Source organism: Heptranchias perlo, chromosome 19 (genome assembly GCF_035084215.1).
Source record: "Heptranchias perlo isolate sHepPer1 chromosome 19, sHepPer1.hap1, whole genome shotgun sequence".
In the NCBI taxonomy this organism is placed as follows: domain Eukaryota; kingdom Metazoa; phylum Chordata; class Chondrichthyes; order Hexanchiformes; family Hexanchidae; genus Heptranchias; species Heptranchias perlo.
This window is the reverse complement of record NC_090343.1, coordinates 1,614,462-1,638,978: the sequence shown is the minus strand read 5'-3', so window position 1 is coordinate 1,638,978 and position 24,517 is coordinate 1,614,462. Positions and strand designations below refer to the sequence as shown.

The window sequence follows — 24,517 nt, the reverse complement described above, 5'->3', positions numbered from 1 at the left end:
CCGCCTATTGGCTGTGAATCGCGATGACGTCACCGCGCAATCACGATTGACGCCGTTTTGCTAAAAGAGCGGCCGTCACGTGAGTGGAGCCTGAGGCCTAAAATAGAGAGTCGGAGGATCGGTACCGGGGGAGGGCCGCACTGTCGGAGGGTCAGTACTGAGGGAGCGCCGCACTGTCGGAGGGTCAGTACTGAGGGAGCGCCGCACTGTCGGAGGGTCGGTACTGAGGGAGCGCCGCACTGTCGGAGGGTCAGTACTGAGGGAGCGCCGCACTGTCGGAGGGTCAGTACTGAGGGAGCGTCGCACTGTCGGAGGGTCAGTACTGAGGGAGCGCCGCACTGTCGGAGGGTCAGTACTGAGGGAGCGCCGCACTGTCGGAGGGTCAGTACTGAGGGAGCGTCGCACTGTCGGAGGGTCAGTACTGAGGGAGCGTCGCACTGTCGGAGGGGCAGTACTGAGGGAGCGTCGCACTGTCGGAGGGGCAGTACTGAGGGAGCGTCGCACTGTCGGAGGGTCGGTACTGAGGGAGCGCCGCACTGTCGGAGGGTCGGTACCGAGGGAGCGCCGCACTGTCGGAGGGTCGGTACTGAGGGAGGGCCGCACTGTCGGAGGGTCAGTGCTGAGGGAGCGCCGCACTGTCGGAGGGTCGGTGCTGAGGGAGGGCCGCACTGTCGGAGGGTCAGTGCTGAGGGAGCGCCGCACTGTCGGAGGGTCGGTGCTGAGGGAGGGCCGCACTGTCGGAGGGTCAGTACTGAGGGAGGGCCGCACTGTCGGAGGGTCAGTACTGAGGGAGCGCCGCACTGTCGGAGGTGCCGTCTTTTGGATGAGATGTTAAACCGAGGCCCTGTCGCCCCCCCCCCCCCCCCCAGGTGGGTGTAAAAGATCCCACGGCCACTATTGGAAGGGAGCGGGGCGGCGGGGTGTTCTCCCCGGGGTCCTGGGCCCCGAGCCCTGATATTTATTCCTCGACCAACATCACTAACATGATCTGGTTATTATCATGTTGCTGTGTGTGGGATCTTGCTGTGTGTGAATCAGCTGCACTTCAAAAATGATTTAATTGGCTGTAAAGCACTCTGGGATGTCCTGAGATTGTGAAAGGTGCTCCAGAAATGCGAGTCTTTCTTACCGAGGGACAGGCAGTTAGTGAAAGTTCCGTGGCTGCCTCCCTCCTTTACCCGTGCAAACTGCCCAAAAGGCAGCCCTCGTTAGTGAGTATTGGAAATCTATTTAACTGTGGGGGGCATCATGTCCTCACCCAATGTGAACTCACTCACTGTCCAGGAATATGAATCCACAGCTGTGTTTGCCCCCTCTCTAGCTCAGAGTCACCAGTCAGAGTTTATCAATTGCTGAGATTAACTACTTCAGCACTGCTCAGTTGTCAAGAGGCAATGTGTTCACCTTCTGAACCATCAGAAGAATAATTATGAATAACTTTAAAGCAATCATTCATAAATTACTCTACATTAACCCATGGCATTGGTCACTTTGTTAGAAATACCTAATCTGAGAACTAGAAGTCAAGAGTAAAGTGATTACAATTTTCAAAATAGTAAAGGCAAACTTAGATGTTATGAGGAAGGTCTTCACACACCAGGCAGTCTTAAAATACGTGGAATGGATTCCAGATCCAAAAATGGAGGCAAAATCCTGCAGTTGTTGAAGAAACAATTGGATTCTGCAGTGAGGGGTGGGAAAGAGAGATTTGATCTCTGGGTGGGTGAATGAAGATGGGCTGAATGGCCTTCCTCATCCATAATTGTCTTGTAATGTGGCATCTTTTGTACCACTAAGGGCGAAGGATGTTTGAATCAGGGAACGAATGAGGCATTTTGATGCTGACCTTGGACATTAAAACTTGAGTCAATCATTGCGGCCTGGACTGTAGTGACTGACCCAGTCTGGGGACTGGTGGGGGCGCAGGGGATGGAGTTTCCAGGCAGTGTGACTCCAACAGGAACTACAAATCCACAGTGGGAGAAAAAGAAATTGTTTATTATCGTGTAAATTATTGAGAAAAGGAGGGAGCAGGTTAAGCAAATATTGGAACCTCACCATCAGACACAGAGCAAAGAATTGACTACTTTACTTAAATAAATGGGCAGGAGTTTTGGGGAGATAAAAGGGCAAGTTTTGTAAAACTGTAAATAATATTAGAAATATTCTATCTCTGAAGCCTGCAATTTCAGTATCAGACATGTGAAGTATTACTTCAGTAAATTTACTGTGACAGCGGAGAGCAAGTGTCAAGTTTTTAAGTCACGCAGTGTTACATTTGCAATTTGCTGGCACTGTACACATTGAACAAATCTCTGAAATGGATAGGTTAATGGATTAAATGAAGAATCAAGGATTTATTCACTAGTTTACAGTATCACTCAAGTGTCAAATATTTAATGCCACTATCCCCCCAGAGGAGCTGGAGTGCTGAAAGGTTATTTTGCAGCGTTTCCTCAACTACACCTCATCATCTGAGCACCAATGCTAAGCGGTGAGTCGTGCGAGCACCAATACTAGGGAGGGAGACAGAGAAGGCAGACTGCCAATCCCTAGTGATGCATTGAACGGGAGATGTACAAGGGCATCCCATCCTGGTTCCTCATGAAAACAGGACCTCCCCTCAGCAAGTTCCCCTAATGACACAGCCGAGCGCATGTCCCAACTGAGGCTCTGCACAGTGCTGCTCCAATATTTCTGAAGTCTCTAGAGAGGAAGCTGGCAGCATTGTACCAGAGTGAAGTTGCTCTTCAGTGCCAGCTTGACTCTGTTGGTGTATCTCTCCAGTACACAAGATTGTAGATTCAAGCCTCCTCAAAGACTTGAGTGCATAATCCAGGCTGACATTGCCAGTGCACTACTGAGGGATGCTGCATTGGTGGAGGGCCAGTACTGAGGGAGCACTGCACTGGCAGAGGGTCAGTACAGAGGGATGCTGCACTGGCGGAGGGCCAGTACTAAGGGAGCACTGCACTGGCGGAGGGCCAGTACTAAGGGAGCACTGCACTGGCAGAGGGTCAGTACAGAGGGATGCTGCATTGGCGGAGGGCCAGTACAGAGGGATGCTGCACTGGCGGAGGGCCAGTACAGAGGGATGCTGCACTGGCGGAGGGCCAGTACTGAGGGAGCGCAGTGCTGTCAGAGACCCTCAACCAACATCACTAAAACAGATTATCTGGTGATTATCACATTGCTGTGCGGACATTGGATGCCACATTTCCTACAGTGGCTACACATCAAAAATATTTAATTGGCTGTCAAGTGCTTTGGGGCAGCCTGAGGTGGTGAAAGGTGCTATAGAAATGAAAGTTCTTTTCTTTACTGCTTGTGTTTTTAGGGACATTGCTGGCACTGAACGTGTGTATTTGCGAACACCTGGAACTGCACTTCGAAACACCTCTTTGTGAAGTGATGAGGTGCTGCATCAGTACAAGTCTCTGAGATGCTGACTGACCTGGAGTCTATCACCAGCACAATTATTCCTATCATTTGTAGTTTTTCTTTAGTGTCTAGGATTATGCAGCAATTTAGGAGAATACACTTTCCCCTTTAAATCAATGTAAGGAGTCTTACAACACGAGGTTATAGTCCAACAGCTTTATTTGAAATCACAAGCTTTCGGAGCTTTCCTCCTTCGTCAGGTGAGTGTCAGGAGGAAGCCTCCGAAAGCTTGTGATTTCAAATAAATCTGTTGGACTATAACCTGGTGTTGTAAGACTCCTTACATTTGTCCATCACCGGCATCTCCACATCATGGCCCTTTAAATCACCTCAGCATTGTGGGCTTTTTTTATTATTCATTCTCGGGATGTGGGTGTCACTGGCAAGGCCAGCATTTATTGCCTTTTGAGAAGGTGGTGGCGAGCTGCCTCTCAAACCGCTGCAGTCTGTGTGGTGAAGGTTCTCCTACGGTGCTGTTAAGTGCGGAGTTCAGAATTTTGACAGTGATAATGAAGGAACTGCCGACTTGGCCAAGTCGGGATGGTTTGTGACTTGGCGGTGATGGTGTTCCCGTGCATCTGCAGCCCTTGTCCTTCTAGGTGATGGAGGTCAGGGAGGTTTCAGCCTCACCTGACACTCCAGTGCAGCACTGTCAGAGGTGCCAATTTTCAGATAAGGTGTTGACAGATTGGAGCAGATAGATATTTTAAACATTACAAGCTGCACAACTTACTTCATTCTCCTCTTTCCTCCCCCCTGCCAAATGGGGTCAGGGGCAGAGGTTATAAATAATATTTGTACCTCCTGAAACCCCAGCTGTCTAAAGTGCATACGTTTATAAATAAAACAGCAGGCTGATCCCTCCTGTGATTTCAGTTATAAAACTAGAAACTTTGGTTGGGTGGAGTCTCTCTTCCATTCCAGCCCCAGCCAATAGACACTATTGCTGCTTAATCAGCCCCCTCCCTGGCTTGAAATTGGAGAGTGGAGTCTGCAGTACAAACGGGGGGAGAAGGGGGCACGGTGGAAAGCAATGCAGAACAGGTCCGCAGCATAGTATTTATTAAACATTTCAGGTCATTAAATATTTACACAATGCTGTGCACAGTAATAGTTTAACGAAGGGAATCCTTCAACTCACAGTAGGACCAAACACACATCACAAAAACAACGTACTCTGGAGGTGAATTAAAATAAGGTCAAACCTCCTTATGACAGAGACAATATCGGGATTCCAACTGCTCCCTGCTGATTCAGAATAGCGAGCCTTCTCAGACCAATGCTCTGGTGAGACTAACACCTGAACCCTACAGAGATTCTCACTGCTACTTCACCAAACCACAAAGTACACAAAGCCCCAGAGAGACCTGGGAATTTCCTTCCCCATCTCCAGGGGCCACTGATTCGTGGTGTCCATGTTTATTAAAAGGGATTCCAGAATTTCTACCACCATTTGGGGGATCGAGTTCTGTGAGGACCAAAAGCCAGTGGCCGTTAGTGAAAGACAACATTCACCAGTCATTGGAGGGCAGGACTGTTCCAAGTTTATTTCTAAAACCCCCTTTAAAAATATTGAAGACAGGCCACTGTCAGGAGACCCTTTGCCGATGGAGCACATTTAGGTTTGTAAGTTATAGTCTGTGGGATTATCCATTTAATCACAGCCAGTAATCCAACCCATTGATCTAAGGAGTTTGACAATACAAACTTCTTTTAATAGCGCCATGCTTTAAATAACGCCCCCGATGAATGCCCATTTATTTGAAAACTGTTCATTATTGTCCCCCCACCCCCCCAGAAACCATCCCCTTAAGTCCAGCCTGCATCCACGTTGCCGAGAATGTAGTTGATCAGGCGCTACTGGAGTCGAGAGCATCCCCGCTGTGGGGAGTTATTTTGGAGGTCTGTAGGCGATCTTCCTACTCTTTAAAACAGACCATCGGAGCGTCTTCATGTAGTAAAGCAGCGGCCAAAGGAGAGCTGAGAACATCAGCATCTGTAAGAGAAGAGAAGCTCAGTGCAGTGTCATCCATATTAGAATTTTAGAGCACAGGAGGAGGCCATTCGGCCCATCGTGCCTGTGCCGGCTCTTTGAAAGAGCGATCCAATTAGTCCCACTCCCCTGGTCTTTCCCCATAGCCCTGCAAAATTGTGCAGTCCATGTCTTAACAGTTACTATCATAATCACTGCTTCCCCCGTCCTGACACATACCTCCATGTACACCTCCCTCACTGGTGTATACCAAGCTACAGTTCCACTGCAGCTGGCAGTGCCCAGTACTGTACCAGAGGGACCCTTCTCCAGCCTGGAAACACTGGGGCAGCAGCAAAGCCCAAGCCCAATTCTGCCCTCAGTCAACATCAACTCAAGCAGGTTCCAGCGCAGATCAATCAGGGGCCCAGGCCCACTCTGACTAGCACCTCAAGCTGCGGACAGTGATGCCAATCATTGCCACCCGAGATAAAGGCAGCGAGCTGGGCAGAGACCAGGATATCAGCACATTCCCCCGTTGAGCCATTGAGGGGGCACAGTGCTCAATTTCTCTTTCAAAAGTCAACAACTTTATATCTGCTTTGTTTAAAGGAACATTTCACAGTGAGGTACTGAGTGAGCAGTAAACCCATACTCTGGGAGCTTGTCTTCCTACACCACAGATTCAGACAAAATTCTTCTTTTGAATCCCCTGGGAGAAAGTCTTCATCGGTGCAGTCTGTAAAGGTCTGTACTGTGATGCTGCTCACTGACTCATCAGAAGGATCTCAACACAACTTAACACCCCCCCAGGACATTTACCACATCAACTCCCCTTCAGCTGCCTGGTCAAAACTGAGCTCAGCTCTCCCGCCTGCACTCAATGGGCCCTCAACAGCAGACAAAGCTGTCTGATTGTTGTAAAAACCCAACTGGTTCACTAATATAGGCCGTCCTTACCTGGTCTGGGCCTATATGTGACTCCTGTCCTACACCAAAAGTGGTTAACTCTAACTACCCTCTGAAGTAGGCCCAGCAAGCCCCTCAGTTGTATCAATAGGGATGGGCGATAAATGCTGGCCTTGCCAGTGATGCCCACATCCCCAGAATGAATAATAAAGGTTCAGGTGGATCGCTGACCTTCAGGCCCATGCGCTTGCGCTGGTCGTGTTCGGGTTCAGCGGCCCAGCGCAGGAATACACAGACATCCTTAGCGATCTGGCTCATCGTTGCTGGGGTACCTGGAAATTAGAGGAGGAAAACAGTAACTGCCCAGCACGTAAACAGCAGACTACAATAATCTCAACGCCAGTGGCACAGTGCAGTGTGGGCTTTAACATTCAGGATCGTAGACAGACGGAAATTAATAGAGGGAGAAAATTGAATATGAGAGTAACCTAGCAAGAAATTTTTTTTTAAATTGTAAGAGCTTCCACAAGTATATAAAAAGAGAGTAGCGAAAGCAAACGTGGGTCCCTTAGAGTCAAAGACAGGAGAAATTATAATGACAAATAAGGAAATGGCAGAGACATTAAACAAATATTTTGTATCTGTCTTCACAGTAGAAGAGACAAAAAAACATACTAGATATAGTGGGGAACCAAGGGGCTATAATGAGAGTGAGGAACTTAAAGTAATTAATATCAGTAAAGGAAGAGTTTTAGAAAAATTAATGGGACTAAAAGCCGACAGATCCCTGGACCTGATGGCCTACATCCTAGGGTTTTAAAAGTGATGGCTACAGAGATAGTGGATGCATCGGTTTTGATCTTCCAGAATTCCCTAGATTCTAGAATGGTCCCCATGGATTGGAAGTTAGCAAATGTAACCCTGCTATTCAAGAAAGGAGGGAGAGAGAAAACAGGGAACGACAGGCCAGTTAGCCTGACATCAGTCGTCGGGAAAATGCTGGAATCCATTATTAAGTGGTAACCGGGCACTTAGAAAATCATAATATGATTAGGCAGAGTCAACATGGTTTTATGAATCGTATTTAACAAATCCAACTGAGTTTTTTGAGGATATAATTAGCATGGTAGATAAAGGGGAACCAGTGGATGTAGTATATTTGGATTTTCACTTTCCAGCTTTTGGTCCGTAGCCCTGTGGGTTTCGGCACTTCAGGTGCACATCCAGGTACTTTTTTAATGAGTTGAGGGTTTCTGCCTCTACCACCCTCTCAGGCAGTGAGTGCCAGACCCCCACCACCCTCTGGGTGAAAGTAATTCTCCTCAGCTCCCCTCTAATCCTTTTACCAATCACTTTAAATCTATGCCCCCTGGTCACTGACCCCTCTGCTAAGGGAAATAGGTCCTCCCTATCCACTCTATCTCGGCCCCTCAATTTTACATACTTCAATTAAATCTCCCCTCAGCCTCCACTGTTCCAAAGAAAACAACCCCAGCCTATCCAATCTTTCCTCATAGCTAAAATTATCCAGTCCTGGTAACATCCTCGTAAATCTCCTCTGTACCCTCTCTAATGCAGTCACATCTTTCCTGTAATGTGGTGACCAGAACTGTACCCAGTACTCAAGCTGTGGCCTAACCAGTGTTTTATACAGTTCTAGCATAGCCTCCCTGCTCTTATATTCTATGCCTCGGCTAATAAAGGAAAGTATTCCATATGCCTTCTTAACCACCTTATCTACCTGTCCTGCTACCTTCAGGGATCTGTGGACATGCACTCCAAGGTCCTCACTTCCTCTGTACCCCTCAGTATCCTCACATTTATTGTGTATTCCCTTGCCTTGTTTGCACTCCCCAAATGCATTCCTTACATTTCTCCAGATTGAATTCCATTTGCCACTTTTCTGCCCACCTGACCAGTCCATTGATATCTTCCTGCAGTCTACAGCTTTCCTCATTATCAACCACACGGCCAATTTTTGTATCGTCTGCAAACTTCTTAATCATGTCCCCTACATTTAAGTCCAAATCATTGATATATACCACAAAAAGCAAGGGACCTAGTACTGAGCCCTGGGGAACCAGCCTTCCAGTCACAAAAACACCCATCAACCATTACCCTTTGCTTCCTGCCACTGAGCCAATTTTGAATCCAACTTGCCACTTTAAGAATCTGCTCTTTCAGGAACGTAGGGGGAGAAACAGAGGATAAAAGCAAACTGGAGATTCTGTACACCAATGTAATGACACCAGCAGGTATAACTCTGCTCTATCCAAGTCTTACCATCCTCAAACTCAACGGCTTCATCGTAGATAGGAGGGGCCATTCCAATAGCCTCCCCAGGGAAGTAGGGGTTGTAGTACAGGCCTTCTCGGAGACTGATGCCAGCGGGAGGTTCACTATAACTGGTAAGCAGGGTGAAGATGTAATCCTCGCCACTGTGCCTACAGGAGACAAACAATGAGTCTGTAGCCTCACAGAGAGTTCAAGGCTTTAAATTTCATCAAGGATTTTCTACAGAACAACGTCTTGCACCAGGCACTGCCTCGTTGCACAGCTTGCTTTATACTTCAACTCCTTTTGGTGAATAAAAGTACAGCGTTTTAAACTGGGTGAGTGGATCCGGGGGTGGGGGGTTCTGCAATCTACATTTTTTAGAACCATAAATATTACAGCACAGAAGGCGGCCATTCAGCCCATCTTGTCTGTGTTGACTCTTTGCTACAGCAACCCAAACCTACTGCCATTGTCCTGCTCTCTCCCCATTGCCCCGTTCCCTTCCTCTGCATCAAATATTTATCCAATTTTCCCTTAAAAGATGCAATGGCGTCTGCCTCAACCACCCTGAGGCACAGCATTCCGTGCTCCAACAGCCCTGTGTGAAGAAATTTCTCCTTACCTCTCTCCACACAGGTTTGGTCTCTTCGGCCCAGAGACCATGGATTGGGGCAAGGATGGTGGACTCCTGGGCAACCCCTCCCCCCACCACCAGTTTCAGGCCAGTGTTCAGGTGGGTGTGTGGCACTCACGCCTGCCTGTCTCATGGTAATGAGGTGCCCTCATACCGACAACACTGGAGGGAACCAATGGGTGCAATTCTGCCCCAACTGCCGATTTTCGGCCCCACTGTCTTTTGGACATTCACGGCTTTGCAGAAGTGAGTCACCGCTCGCAGGGGACCCCATGCACAGAACTGAACTACACGATGATTGTATTTCCATTGTTCTCGTCTTCATCAACAGGCACAGACAGAACCGCAGGCTAGACCAAAATTTGGGGACACTCAAATATTTACCGATTTTCATTACCCACTGGGACGGGGGGAGGGTCTGTCCCCTCCATCATAGATTGATGCAGCACAGAAGGAGGCTGTGTCTCTTCTATGAGGGGGGCAACTGAAGTTTCAGACTGTAACCAGATTGCATTCATAGAAATGAATGCAGATTTCAGCTGTGGAAGGTTCAAATACAAAGACATCTCGTGAGGAACATTAGGGTGGAGCACCACAGCGAGTACAAGGAAGGTACCTGGCATTTGCAATGCAGCTGAGGTCAGGTGGAAGAGATCCATTATTCGATGCTCTTGCAGCCTCGGAATTAGGATATGGATTAGGGAAATAATCGGAGAGTTTGCCAGGGCGAGTGAACATTTCTCCATTCTCATCTGGTCCATCCAGCACTTCAACCTAGGAGTGGTGGGGAGAGAGAGCGCAACGGTAATAAAGAGCAGACATCTGCTTTGCTCGGGACTGCCCACTGATTACTGACAAAAATGCTCTAAAGTTAGCACCAGCAGTTTTACAACACTGAAACAGGCCATTCGACTCAACCAATCCGTGTCGGTGTTTGTCCTCCATGAGCAGTATTATATCACAGTAGGCGGCCATTCAGCCCATCGTGCTAGTGCTGGCTCTTTGAAAGAGCTATTCAACTAGTCCCACTCCTCCGCCCTATCCCCGTAGCCCTACAAATTTTTTCCCTTCAAGTATTTATTCAGTTCCCTTTTGAAGGCCATGATTAAATCTGCCTCCACCACCCCCTCGGGCAGTGCATTCCAGATCCTAACCACTCGCTGTGGAAAAAATAGTTTTTCATGTCACCTTTGGTTCTTTTACCAATCACCTTAAATCGATGTCCTCTGGTTCTTGATCTTCCGCCAATGGGAACAGTTTCTCTCTATCTACTCTGTCTAGACCCTTCATGATTTTGAATACCTCTATCAAATCTCCTCTCAACCTTCTCTGTTCTAAGGAGAACAACCCCAGCTTGTCCAGTCTATCCACGTAACTAAAGTCCCTCATCCCTGGAATCATTCTAGTAAATCTCTTCTGCACCCTCTCTAAGGCCTTCACATCTTTCCTAAAGTGCGGTGCCCAGAACTGGACACAATACTCGAGTTGTGGCCGAACCAGTGTTTTATAAAGGTTCACCATGACTTCCTTGCTTTTGTACCCTATGCCTCTATTTATAAAACCCAGGGTCCCTTATGCTTTTTTAAACCGCTATCTCAACCTGCCCTGCCACCTTCAACGATTTGTGCACATATACCCCCAGATCTCTGTTCCTGCACCCCTTTTAGAATTGTGCCTCCAAAATAACTCACCTCCTGCTCCCCATGTGACCCTTTGCTGAAGTTTTCCCAACATCACTGCTCCAGTAGTTCAGTGGATTAAGGCACCGTGAGATACAGGTACTGAGCTGCATCAACCAGAAGGTCTGAGGTTCAGACCCTGGTCTGCAATGAGACCGCAGTTCTCAGGGCAAGCAGGGAGATAGTATAACTGTTCTCAGAATCCTAAACTCGACGGGGTGGGCGTTAAATCCCCTAGCGTTCCTGCTCCTGACAGACACCCAGTGACACCTGGAGTACAAGCGTGTGGACGTCATGCACGGACAGGATGACGAATTGGCTTGGAAATGTTTCATAGTCAGACAGGTTGTTATTACTTACTGTACCGGCTTACACTGGAAAACAAGCCAACCATCATCAATGGGCCCTGCACGGGTTGCTGAAGGGATGGATTTTAGTAAGGCATTTGACAAGGTCCCACATGGCAGACTGGTCAGAAAGGTAAAAGTCCATGGGATACAGGGAAATGTGGCGAATTGGATCGAAAATTGGCTCAGTAACAGGAAACAAAGGTAAAAGTTGATGGATGTCTTTGCAAATGGAAATCCATTTCCAGTGGTGTGCCACAGGGCTCAGTGTTGGGTCCCTTGCTGTTTGTGCTATATATTAACGATTTGGACTTGAATGTAGGGGGCATGATTTGCAAATTTGCAGACAACACAAAAATTGTCCGTGTAGTTGATAGTGAAGAGGATAGCTGTGGACTCCAAGAAGATATCAATGGGTTGGTGGAGTGGGCGGAAAAGTGGCAAATGGAGTTCAACCCGGAGAAGTGTGAGGTAATGCACTTAGGGAGAGCAAACAGTAAAAGGGAATACACAGTAAACGGGAATATATTGAGAGGGGTAGAGGAAGTGAGAGACCTTGGAGTGCATGTGCACAGGTCCCTGAAGGTGGCAGTACAGGTAGATAAGGTTGTGAAGAAAGCATACGGAATGCTCTCCGTTATTAGCCGAGGTACAGAGTACAAAAGCAGGGATGTAATGATGGAACTGTATAAAACGCTGGTCAGGCCACAGCTGGAGTATTGTGCACAGTTCTGGTCACCACATTACAGGAAGGACGTAATTGCTCTGGAGAGAGTGCGGAGAAGATTTACAAGAATGTTGCCAGGGCTTGAAAATTGCAGCTGAGGAGAGATTGGATAGGCTGGGTTTGTTTTCCTTGGGGAGACTTGATTGAGGTGTACAAAATTATGAGGGGCCCAGATAGAGTAGACAGGAAGTACCTGTTTCCCCTAGCGGAGAGTTCAAGAACTAGAGGACATAGATTTAAGCTGATTGGCAGAAGTATTAAAGGGATCATGAGGATAAACTTTTTTACCCAGAGGGTGGTGGGTGTATGGAATTCACTGCCCGAATTGGTAGTAGAGGCAGGGACCCTCAACTCTTTTAAAAAGTACCTGGACCTGCACCTAAAGTGCTGTAAGCTGCAGGGCTACGGACCGGGTGCTGGAAGGTGGGATTAGAATGGGCACCTGGTTGTTCTTCGTGCCGGCGCGGACACGATGGGCCGAATGGCCCCCTTCTGTACTGTATCTTTTCTATGGCTCGGGATTTTCACTCAAAAATATTGCTTTGATGTCAGCAAAACAATTAATTATCTCCCCTCCTCCCCTTCTAAAGGCCCTGACCCATGATATGGTCCCACACTGTCCTTTGGTACCTCACCTGTTTCTGAATGATCTCCAGCTTAATAGGGACATTCTCAAAGTGTGATCAAGGATATGAGGTGAAATAATCTACAGTAAGAATGGTAAAAAAGATCCAAACATGTAAGTGGAAACCAGGGAGTGAACCCAGGCCTTTCTGGTCCACAAGGCTCTATATCAGCAGGGGCAACGCTCTCACCAAGTAAGCCAGTTACTTAAACAAAAAGGTGGATTTTCAGCACTGGGACCCGGGTTCTGACAGGATGAAAGTCTCCTCTATCTGCTGGCTACAAAGGCCATAAGTGGAACGAGTTTGGGGCAATATCAATCCAGTTCAAAGTGGGCAGGGGCCACAAATTTGCAAATTAGAGGGGCTGGTGTGGGAAATGGGAAATGCCAGACTGATGCAGTCAGAATGCTCTCCCAAGGATGGGGCTGAGCAGCACTGTTGTGACAAAGCAGAGGAGCTTTTACTCTGCGTCCAACTCAGTCTGTGCACGAGCTGGGAGTGCTCGATGCTTGAAATACAAAATTATTTTATTCCCCAGCACCAACCCACTCAGTGCCGACTCCCTCACCTCGATGAGGAAAATTAAAATAAAGTCCGTGTTCTCACCTCCTCAGCCAGAGCCTTGGCCTCGTCCTCCGTGTGAGACACTCCGATCAGGTTTCGGAAGGCCAGGTATTCCATGCTATGACAGGCTGCACACACCTGCTTGTACACCTGATAACCACGACGAACACTGGAAATAAAGCAAGGCAGCAGCTTTAAATCAAGTGCCTTAACTCCACCCTCCAAAAAACAGTGCCCCCGACATACCCCCCCCTCCCAAAGCAGGCAGCCCTCCAGGGTGAGTCCCATTAACACACAGGAAAAGATCAGCCGTTTGTATTACAAGCACGTCAGCCCCTTACAGGCTGAACATACTCGAGGGAAAACAGAATGGGTTTCAATGTTTTAAACCTACAAAGTTTTGTACTCCCACTAGCTCAAGCCCTGGCTATCGTGTTACTGCAAAAAGATTTAATGATTCAGCTCCAACTTTTGGACAAGAATGGACACTGGACTGTTATAATATAAATGCTGCAATAATATCTGGAAAGTGTTCTGTATAAAGTAGCATTCAGTAAGAGTGAATTTATTACTGTAGCAGTCTCTGTGTCCATTTAATCAGAAATCTGGACTGCTGTTTTAAGGTGGTTTTGTGCGACCATCTTTAACCACCTTCACTCGAGCCTGGGGTTCGGCCCCCAATGTTACCTCGCTCAAGTGACCATTCCTGTCTGAGCTTAAACTGCGAGTGTCAGCAAGCTATTCAACTGTAGAGGCGAAACAAAACCAAGCCCGATCTCGTTCTCAACGTCCACTTTCCAGGAGGGATCGCTGAATACGGACCAGGAATGGGAACCCACCCCCGATCAAGGGCACAGAGGCCAACCCTTGTCCTCAAATGCTGCCCCACTGAGACCAACTAACAGTGTAGACCTTTGATCAAACCTAGGCTCTTCCTGGTCTGTACAGTTCAATCCCACACGGACCAGTGCTCGAACCAACTAAGAGCAGCTCAGGCTGTTTTATTAATCAGCACCACACTCAATCTCTGCCCATTGCACGGCCCTTGGATTAAAATTCTCTCACCTCGCATGGTCGAGTGACGATAAGAACCCATTGTGACTCCAGGGGTAGGTGGGAGAATGGAGCTCCAGGTCCGCGTATACAGAGTGATGCAGCGTCAACGCGAGGGCACTGCCCCCAGCAGCAAGCACACCTAGTGTGGACAGCGCTACCTTCTTCCCACGGGACAGGCTAGCAAAGGACATCCTGGCCTTCAAGACACAAGACAGGACGTACCGGTCAGAATTCAATACCGCGCGTTAGTATTCAAACTACAGATTAGACAATTATCAGAACCCTCTTCCTTTTTAAATAAATACTGGATGAACATTACAGGGAAGATGCACAAAAGTTTCTCCTAACCGTTTCCTTTCCAGCTTACTCCCTCTCCTACCCTGATGCCACCGGCTCTTGTTGCTCCAGTACTTTACCCAAGAGCCATTCTTCAGCTGGAGGATTCAACTGCAGAAGCAGCACAGCTGAATCCGTATTTTACATAGGAACAGAAGGAGGCCATTCAGCCCCTCGAGCCTGATCCGCCATTCAATTAGATCATGGCTGATCTGTACCTTAACTCCATTTATCTGCTGTTGATCCATATCTCTTACCTAATAAAAATCTATCAATCTCAGTCTTGAAAGCATCAACTGACCCCCAGCATCCACAGCATTTTTGTTTTGGGGGTGGGGGAAATGTTCCAGATTTCCACTACCCTCTATGAAAAATTGCTTCCTGATTGCACTCCTGAATGGTCTAGCTCTATTTTTTAAATCATAGAATCTTACGGCCTATTGTGCTTGTGCTGGCTCTTTGAAAGAGCTATCCAATTAGTCCCACTCCCCTGCTCTTTCCCCACAGCCCTGCAAATTTCTCCCCTTCAATTATTTATCCAATTCCCTTTTGAAAGTTATTATTGAATCTGCTTCCACCGCCCTTTCAGGCAGCGCATCCCAGGTCATAACTCACTGCGTAAATAAATTTCTCCTCATCTCCCCTCTGGTTCTTTTGCCAATTACCTTAAATCTGTGTCCTCTGGTTACCGACCCTTCTGCCACTGGAAACAGTTTCTCCTTATTTACTCTATCAAAACCATTCATGATCTTGAACGCCTCTATTAAATCTCCTGAGTCACTGAATATATTCAAGACTGAGATCGATAGATTTTTGGACTCTAGGGGAATCGAGGGATATGGGGATAGGGCGGGAAAGTGGAGTTGAGGTCGAAGATCAGCCATGATCTGACTGAATGGCGGAGCAGGCTCGAGAGGCCATATGGCCTTTTCCTGTTCCTATTTCTTATGTTCTCCCCTTAACCTTCTCTGCTCTAAGGAGAACAATCCCAGCTTCTCCAGCCTATCCACGTAATTGAAGTCCCTCATCCCTGATGCCATTCTAGTAAATCCCTTCTGCACCCTCTCTAAGGCCTTAGACATCCTTCCTAAAGTGCGGTGCCTAGAATTGGACACAATACTCCAGCTGAGGTCTAACTGGTGTTTTATAAAGGTTTAGCATAACTTCCTTGCTTTTGTACTCAGTGCCTCTATTTATAAAGCCCAGGATCCCATATGCTTTTTTTTTTAAAAAACAGCTGTATCAACCTGTCCTGCCACCTTCAAAGATTTATGTACGTAAACCCCCGGGGGTCTCTGTTCCTGCATCTGCTTTAAATTGCACCATTTAGTTTATATTGCCTCTCCCTATTCTTCCTACCAAAATGTATCACTTCACACTTCTCTGCGTTATGTCCCCTTGTTCTGGATTCCTCCAGGAAACAGTTTCTCTATATCTATCCTATCAGATCCTTTCATCATTTTAAACACCCTGATTAAATCACCCCAAGTTTATGCAACCAGTCCTCACAATTTAACCCTTTAAGCCCTGGTATTGGCAGCCGTGCCTTCTGTCTAGACCCTAAGCTCAGGAATTGCCTCCCTAAACCTCTCCGCTTCTCTACCTCTCTCCTTTAAGACACTCCTTAAAACCGAACTCTCTGACCAAGCTTTTGGTCACCTGTCCTAATATCTCCTTATGTGGCTCGGTGTCGAATTTTGTTTGATAATCGCTCCCATGATGCGCCTGTGGACATTTTACTACGTTAAAGGCGCTATATAAATGTAAGTTGTTGCTGGTATCATTCTGGCTTTACCCCCTCCAAGGCCAATATATCCTTCTTGAGGTGCAGTGCCCAGACCTGAACGCAGGTGGGGTCTGACCAAGGCTCTGTCAAGTGAAGCATCACTCCCCCTCCCCCACCTTTGTATTCCAGCCCCCCTTGAGATAAAGGCCAACATTCCATTAGCCTTTTTGATTACTTTTTGCACCTGTGCATTGGCTTTTAGTGATCTGTGTCCGAATCTCTGCTCCTCCACAGTTCCTAGTCTCTCGCCATTAAAATATTCTGATTTGTCTTCCTCCTGTTCCTATCTTGCAAAACACACATTTGTAACATGACACGAGATTGAGAAAGGAAAATGTATCCGAGTATGAAAAGGTAATTCTACATCAGCTACACACACCAGCGCACTGACTGTTCAGAGAAGGAGATTGAAGATACTTCATTCACAAAACATCAAACTGGGACTGACCTTGAGCGGGCCAAGACCTCACCACCAGGAAGATCAGCCACCGCTCTCAGATCCTCTTACACAGACATCAGCATCGCCCTCAGCACTACCCGAGACAGGTCCCACTCACAGGGTCAACTGCCACCCCATAAGATAAAACATCTCAAAAAATGCCACCACCACCTACATCTGTAATAGCAAAAATACATCAGAGCACTTTACAGGCAGTGGAAAACAAGATCCAAGCAGGAATGGGGAGGGTTAGAGGAGAACAGAAAGTACTCAAAGAGAAAGTGTTTTAGGAGGATTTTGAAAGATGGAAGGAGATTCCAAACGGCTGCAAGGTCTGCCTTGAATGGTAGGGAGCAGCAATCCAGAGCTGGAGGGAGCAGGCTTGGGTATATTTTTGAAATCCTACCCACACTTCAATTTATCTAGCATTTCCTGCTTCTGTATGCATTTAATTGTAAATAAATCTGTTTGATTGTTTTAGCCTGCACGAAGCTGGTCCAGCGTGCGACACTGTCCATTCTGAGAGCAACGTACCCCAATCAGGATTGCTGGACCAAGACTGTGAACGCAGCCAGTCAGAAAGCAAAAGATCATAATGAATGGGCTTAGTCCAGTGCTGGAAAAAGGTTTTAAAAACCTGACGTTTGTTGGAGAAAGGGAAGGTTCGATTCAGGAGTATTGAAGTCCCAAGAAAGAAAAAAAAAACTACAAAGCTGAAACTCGGGGACGGGCTCGGCAATCAATTGGGGACCCTTAGAATATCCCAAGACATTTACCTTGCTAATAAAATTCAGGCTTTCAGAAGGGAGCACTTCAGCGGCCTTCCAGCAATACTGTTCTCCATTTATTTTGTTTGACCAGGCGCCATTCTCCACAAGCACAGGGAACGTCGACTGGGAAAGGCACGTTTTCTGTACCATCATGTCCTGGAGATTTATCTATCTTAAGTCCCATTATTTTCTTAACTATTTTTTGGGGTATATAGCACCGTTAGTAACAACATCCCAAGGCGATTCACAAGACGTTATCAGATAAAATTTGACACCGAGCCACATAAATGAGATGTTAGGACAGACGACCAAAAGTTTGGTCAAAGAGGTAGGTTTTAAGGAGCGATTTAAAGGAGAACGTAGAGGCAGAGAAGGAATTCCAGAGCTTAGGGCCGAGACAGCTGAAGGCATGGCCGCCAATGGTGGAGCGAGGAAAATCTGGGATGTGCATGAGGCCAGAATTGGAGGAGCGCAGGGATCTCAGAGGGTTGTGGGGCTGGAGGAGGTTAGAGATAGGGAGGGGCGAGGCCATGGAGGGATTTCACAGTAGGTACAGCACAGGAGACGGCCATTCGGCCCATCGTGCCTGTGCCGGCTCTTCGAAAGAGCTATCCAATTAGTCCCACTCCCCTGCTCTTTCCCCACGGACCTGTAATTTTCTTCTCTTCAAGTATTTATCTAATTCCCTTTTGAAAGTTATTATTGAATCTGCTTCCACCACCATTTAAGGCAGCGCATTCCAGATCATCACAACTCACTGCGTAAAAAAATGATTCCTCATCTCACCTCTGGCTCTTTTGCCGATCACCATAAACCTGTGTCCTCTGGTTACTGACCCTTCTGTCACTGGAAACAGTTTCTGCTTATTTAAGCAATCAAAACCGGTCATGATTTTGAATACCTTGATCAAATCCCCCTTTAACCATCTCTGTTTTAAGGAGATCAGCCCCAGCTTCTCCAGTCTCTCCATATAACTGAAGTCCCTCATCCCTGGAATCATTCGAGCAAATCTCTTTCGTACCCTCTCTAAGGCCTTGACATCCTTCCTAAAGTGTGGTGCCCAGAACTGGACACAATACTCCAGCTCAGGCCTAACCAGTGTTTTATAAAGGCTTAGCATTACTTCCTTGCTTTTGTACTCTATGCCTCTCTATTAATAAAGCCCAGGATCACATATGTTTTTTGAACAGCCTTCTTAACTTGTCCTGCCACCTTCAAAGATTTGTGTATGTGCACCCCCAGGTCTCTGTTCCTGCACGCCCTTTAAAATTGTACCATTTAGTTTATATTGCCTCTCCTCATTCTTCCTGCCAAAATGTATCACCTCACACTTCTCTGCGTTAAACTTCATCTGCCATGTTTCTGCCCATTTCACCAGTCTGTCTATGAACTCCTGAAATGCATTACTATCCTCCACATTGTTTACTACATTTCCAAGTTTCATGTCATCTGCCAACTTCGAAGTTATATCCTCTATACCAAAGTCCAGGTCATTAATATATCTCAAAAAGAGCAGTGGTCCTAATATTGACCCCTGGGGAACACCACTGTATACTTCACTCAGAGCGTTGTGAATCTTTGGAATTCTCTACCCCAGAGGGCTGTGGATGCTGAGTCATTGAGTATATTCATGGCTGAGATCGACAGATTAATGGACTCTAGGGGAATCAAGGGATATGGGGATCAAGCTGGAAAGCGGAGTTGAGGTTGAAGATCAGCCATGATCTGATTGAATGGCGGAGCAGACTCGAGGGGCCGAATGGCCGACTCCTGCTCCTATTTCTTATGTTCTTGCCTCCGGTCTAAAAAACTATCGTTCACCACTACTCTCTGCTTTTCTGTCCCTTAGCCAATTTTGTATTCACGCTGCCACTGTCCCTTTAATCCCATGGGCATTAATTCTGCTAACAAGTCTATTATGTGGCACTTTATCAAATGCCTTTTAAAAAGTCCATATTCACAACATCAACCGCACTCCCCTCATCAACCCTCTCCATTACTTCAGCAAAGAACTCAATCAAGTTAGTTAAACATGATTTTCCTTTAACAAATCCATGCTGACTTTCATTTATTAGCCCAGACTTTTCCAAATGCCGATTAATTTTGTCCCAGATTACTTTTCAAAGTTTCAGCACCACCAACGTTGGGCTGACCAGCCTGTAATTGCCGGGTTTATCCCTTTCCCCCTTTTTTGAACAGGGGTGTAACATTTGCAATTCTCCAGCACCATCCCCATATCTAAGGAGGATTGGAAGATTGTGGCTAGAGCCTCTGCAATTTCCACCCTTACTCCCCTCAGTAACCTCGGATGCATCCCATCCAGACCGGGTGACTTTTCTACTTTAAGTAATGCCAATCTTTTAAGTACCTCCTCTTTATCTATTTTGATCCTAGCCAATATTGCTACTACTCCCTCCTTTACTGCTACAATGGCAGCATCCTCTTCTCTAGTGAAGACCGATGCAAAGTATTTGAATACATGGATAAGAATTTCTTTTTTTTTTTTAAATCGAGTTGTTCCCGGACCGGGAGCTAATGTAGGTCAGCGAGCACAGGGGGTGATGGGAGAACGGGACTTGGTGCAAGTTAGGATACAGGCAGCAGAGCTTTTGGTGAGCTCAAGTTTACGGAGGGTGGAAGGTGGGAGGCCAGCCAGGAGAGCAGTGGGATAGTTGAGTCTTGAGGTAACAAAGGCATAGATGAGGATCTCAGCAGCGGTTGAGCTGAGGCAGGGGCGGAGATGGGCGATGTTACGGAGGTGGAAGTAGGCGGTCTTGGTGATGGAGCGGATATGTGATCAGCTGCTCAGCTCAGGGTCAAAATGGACGCCGAGGCTGCGAATAGTCTGGTTCAACCTCAAACAGTGGCCGGGGAGTGGGGAAGAGAGTCGGTGGTTAGGGAACAGAGTTTGTAGCGTGTTTTCTGATGATATCGCCGAGGGGCAGCATGTAAAGAAGCAGGAGGGGACCAAGGATAGATCCTTGGGGAACACCAGAGTTAACGGTGCGGGAAGAGAAGATTTTCTGGCTACGACTGGATAGATAGGAATGAAAGCTGGCGAGGGCAGTCCCACCCAGCTGGACAACGGAGGACAGGCGGTGGAGGAGGATGGTGTGGTCAACCATGTCAAAGGCTGCAGACAGGTCGAGAAAGATGAGGATGGAGAGTTTACCACGGTCACAGTAACAAGGATGTCATCTGTGACTTTGATAAGGTCTTTTCCAGCGCTGTGCAACTAGTCACATCAATACAACCTGCCTTTGCAGAATATAAAATAATGATACTACACATCCCCACAGTGGCCCATCCTGCGTGACTTAAATAGAATAACTCCTAACTAACCACCATCCGTTCTCCTACTGAACCTAGCTAAAGCTGGCACACTCAGCTTTCCATTAGTAGACCTAGCTGACTGCCTGTGTCTCTGTTCCCTGATCGCCATCTGTTCACAACCAGAAAGAGACTTTCCAACACAATGGATGGGAGTTGTTTATCGAATGTCAAGACCTGTTAACAAATGACTTATTATTTACAATCTAGGACGAAACATCAGATATTAGTTCATTAACATTCTAACCATCTTTTGTCTTAGTGCATTTTGTTTTAAAACACCCAACATTTAAAATCCTTTGTGGAAAAAAGCATGACAGAAATATCTCAATGCTTCATACAACTATGAAACATTATGTTGGAAAATACAAAAGCCATTTTGCACCAATAAACAGCAATGAATTTGGAATTGGATAAATACTCAAAAAATAAACATTTGCAGGGCTATGGGGCTAATTGGATAGCTCTTTCAAAGGCACGATGGGCTGAATGGCCTCCTCCTGTGCTGTATGATTCTATGAAATAAATGTCTAGTTTTTTGTTTTTGGTTAAGGGAGAATGTTGACTGGAACTTTCTGGTCATCTTCAAATTGTGGCATAAGATCTTGTGCAAGACAGGCCACTGTTTCACTCAAGGGCTCCCTCGGCCCTGCTCTGGATAATCTATTCCCTTAGATCAGGGAGGCTGAAAGGACCGTGACAAGGGTGCAGGAGGGAGTCACAATGATTCCAGGGAGGAGAGGCTTTAATTAGGAGTGATGTGGAGATGCCGGTGATGGACTGGGGTGGACAAATGTGCGGAGTCTTACAACACCAGGTTATAGTCCACCCGATTTATTTGAAATCACTGACTATATCAAATAAAGCTGGTGGACTATAACCTGGTGTTGTGCGACTCCTTACATTTAATTAGGAGACGGGAGAAACTGGGACTGTTTTCATCAGCAGAGAAGGTTAAGAGATCTGATGGAGGGGTTGACAAGGTTAAGGCGAAAAACTAGAGGGCATAAAATTAAGGTGATCAAAAAAAGCGGGGAAGAGGTGAGGAGAAATCTTTAATGCAGAGGGTTGTTGGGACGCGGGATGTCCCAGCAGAAACCCCGGTGGGGAGGAGATTCCAGGAGAGTTTTTAAAGGGACAGTGGATGGATATTAGGGAAAAGGGCAGGGGGGCGGGCCGGAGGAAGAGCCCTTCCCGGGACAGGCCCGGGGCGATGGGTGCCGCCGCCTCCGGCTTTTATTGATCCCTGACACCGATCCTGGGGCGCTGGACCCCGAGAGTTCGTGCTTTTTTAGGGGGAGTTGATGGTTCGGGTCCTGGGGTCAGACCTTGGCCGAGGTCACCCCCTCATCCCCCGGCCTTCTCCACAAAGCCCGGCCTTCTCCCCAGCCCCCTGGTTGCCGCTGTGACCGGCCCGGGCCCCCTTCCTCCCGGGGGAGCCCCGGAGCCGCCCCGGGTCCCGACCGTCTAACGGCGGCCGGAGGAGGGAGTGACCTTGACGTAAGCGGCGGCCTGATTACGATTAGAGGCCCCGCTTTCGGCTGTGCCTGTCGCCCGGCCAATGTGCTGCCCCGCCGCGGCCTCGGGGCGCAGGCCAGTCCCCCGCCCGCCTTACCTTGCAGCTGTGGAGGGTATTTTGCCGGGTGTGGAGGAGAGCGCGCCCGCTCCCCGCCGCCGCTCTCAGCGCCGCCATCTTGGGTGTCCCGACCTCACTCCCAGCATACACCGCGCCCGCCCCCCGCTCCGTAAAAGGCGCGGACTCGGTGAGTCTCACGGGTATTCGATAATTTATTAATTTATTCAAGGAATCGCATGAATATTCATCAATATTCAGAGTCAGGCCGTCGATAATCAGGATAAGGTAAAAATATTTTATCAAACGACGATTATGAATTAGAAGCAAGAGCGGCCTTCATGAAGGGTAAAGTGGTGCGAACGCCCGCCGCAGCGCCATCTACCGCTCAGCGCCGGGAACTGCTCGCGGTGTGTTGCGAGGGGCAACGGTGGGCTGCAGGCCCCCCCAGAGGCCCAGTGTAGAGTGCAATGAACGCAGTGTGTAGCCCAGGCGACCTCCAAATACAGAGAGAAACTCATCTCTGGGGCGTTGGCAGTTCTCAAAGAGAGTCTCAACGCAGCGCCCCAAAAAAGTCTGGACGGTATCACTGGGGGTGCGGCTGAAGAAATCCCAGAGTGGGGCGTGCGTGATCAGCCTGAATACCCTTCCCATACCTAGGGAGGCACCTCTCTCACACAACTGGACCGGATACAAGAAAAGTCTCTCCTTCAGAACAGCACTGAGGGGGTGCCGCACTGTTGGAGGTGCCGTCTTTCAGATGAGACCTTAAACCAGTTCGATGTAAAAGATCCCATGGAACTATTGGAAGAAGAGCAGGGGAGTTCTACCCTGTGTCCTGGTCGATATTTATCCCTCAACCAACATCACTAAAACAGATTATCTGGTCATTTATCTCATTGCTGTTTGTGGGACCTTGCTGTGTGTAAATTGGCTGCCATGTTTCCTACATTACAAGAGGGACTACACTTCAAAAGTACTTTATAGGCTGAGGTTGTGCAAGGTGCTATATAAATGCACGTTTTTCTTCCTTTCTATCTCATCCCTTTTACCTTCTCACCTCCAGCCTCCAACCTCTGTCCTTCCATCACACCCCCTCTTGCTAAAAATTATCAATACCTCAGTGACCATTGTCCCTCTGAAGGTATGAGTACACTGTCCTACATGTTCTCCCTCCTCCTCGCATTCTCGTTGCATTAAAATCAACAACAACTTGCATTTATATAGCATTTTTAACATGGAAAAATGTCCTAAGTTTATTGAGTAGAATGGGTCACTACTCTCTGGAGTTTAGAAGAATGAGAGGTGATCTCATTGAAACAAAAAGATTCTGAGGGGGCTTGACAGGGTCGAAGCTGAGAGATTGTTTCCCCTGGCTGGAGAGTCTAGAACTAGAGGCATAGTCTCAGGATAAGGGGTCGGCCATTTAAGACTGAGATGAGGAGGAATTTCTTCAGTCAGAGAGTTGAGAATCTTTGGAATTCTCTGCCCCAGAGAGCTGTGGATGCTGAGTCGTTGAATATATTCCAGGCTGAGATCGATAGATTTTTGGACTCCAGTGGAATCAAGGGATATGGGGATTGGGCTGGAAAGTGGAGTTGAGGTCGAAGATCAGCCATGATCTGATTGAATGGCGGAGCAGGCTCGAGGGGCCGGATAGCCTACTCCTGCTCCTATTTCTTATGTTCCTATGTTCTAAGGTGCTTCACAGAAGTGTAATCAGACAAAAAATTACACTGAGCCAAAGAAGGAGATATTAGGACAGATGACTAAAAGCTTGGTCAAAGAGGTGAGTTTTAAGGACGGTCTTAAAGGAGGAGAGAGAGGTGGCGAGGTGTGGGGTGGGAATTCCAGAGCTTAGGGCCCAGGCAGCTGAAGGCACGGCCGCCAATGGTGGGGTGAAGGGAATGGGATTACACAAGAAGCCAGAGTTGGAGGACATCTAAGATCTCGGAGGGTTATGGGGCCGTTGAAGGTTACAGAGATCGGGAGAAGCGAGGCCATGATGGGATTTAAATACAAAGATGCGAATTTTAAATTGGAGGTGTTGC

The 24,517-nt window shown here is 47.6% G+C and overlaps 1 protein-coding gene and 1 long non-coding RNA gene across 2 annotated transcripts; one reads left to right on the top strand and one right to left on the bottom strand.

The window, feature by feature from the left end:
• The first annotated feature begins 35 nt into the window (after window positions 1-35).
• LOC137335065 (uncharacterized) lies at window positions 36-17,624 on the top strand. Its single transcript, XR_010966321.1, has 2 exons — window positions 36-183; window positions 17,275-17,624. It is a non-coding gene; the product is annotated as an uncharacterized lncRNA (long non-coding RNA).
• On the bottom strand, window positions 4,487-22,617 carry cyc1 (cytochrome c-1). Its single transcript, XM_068000146.1, has 7 exons — window positions 22,509-22,617; window positions 14,242-14,429; window positions 13,219-13,345; window positions 9,850-10,007; window positions 8,606-8,766; window positions 6,554-6,654; window positions 4,487-5,437 (listed from the first exon to the last, which is right to left on the bottom strand). Exons 1-7 carry the CDS (start codon window positions 22,584-22,586, stop codon window positions 5,333-5,335), a joined length of 918 nt encoding a protein of 305 aa, XP_067856247.1. The 5' UTR covers window positions 22,587-22,617; the 3' UTR covers window positions 4,487-5,332.
• Between the last annotated feature and the right edge of the window lie 1,900 nt (window positions 22,618-24,517).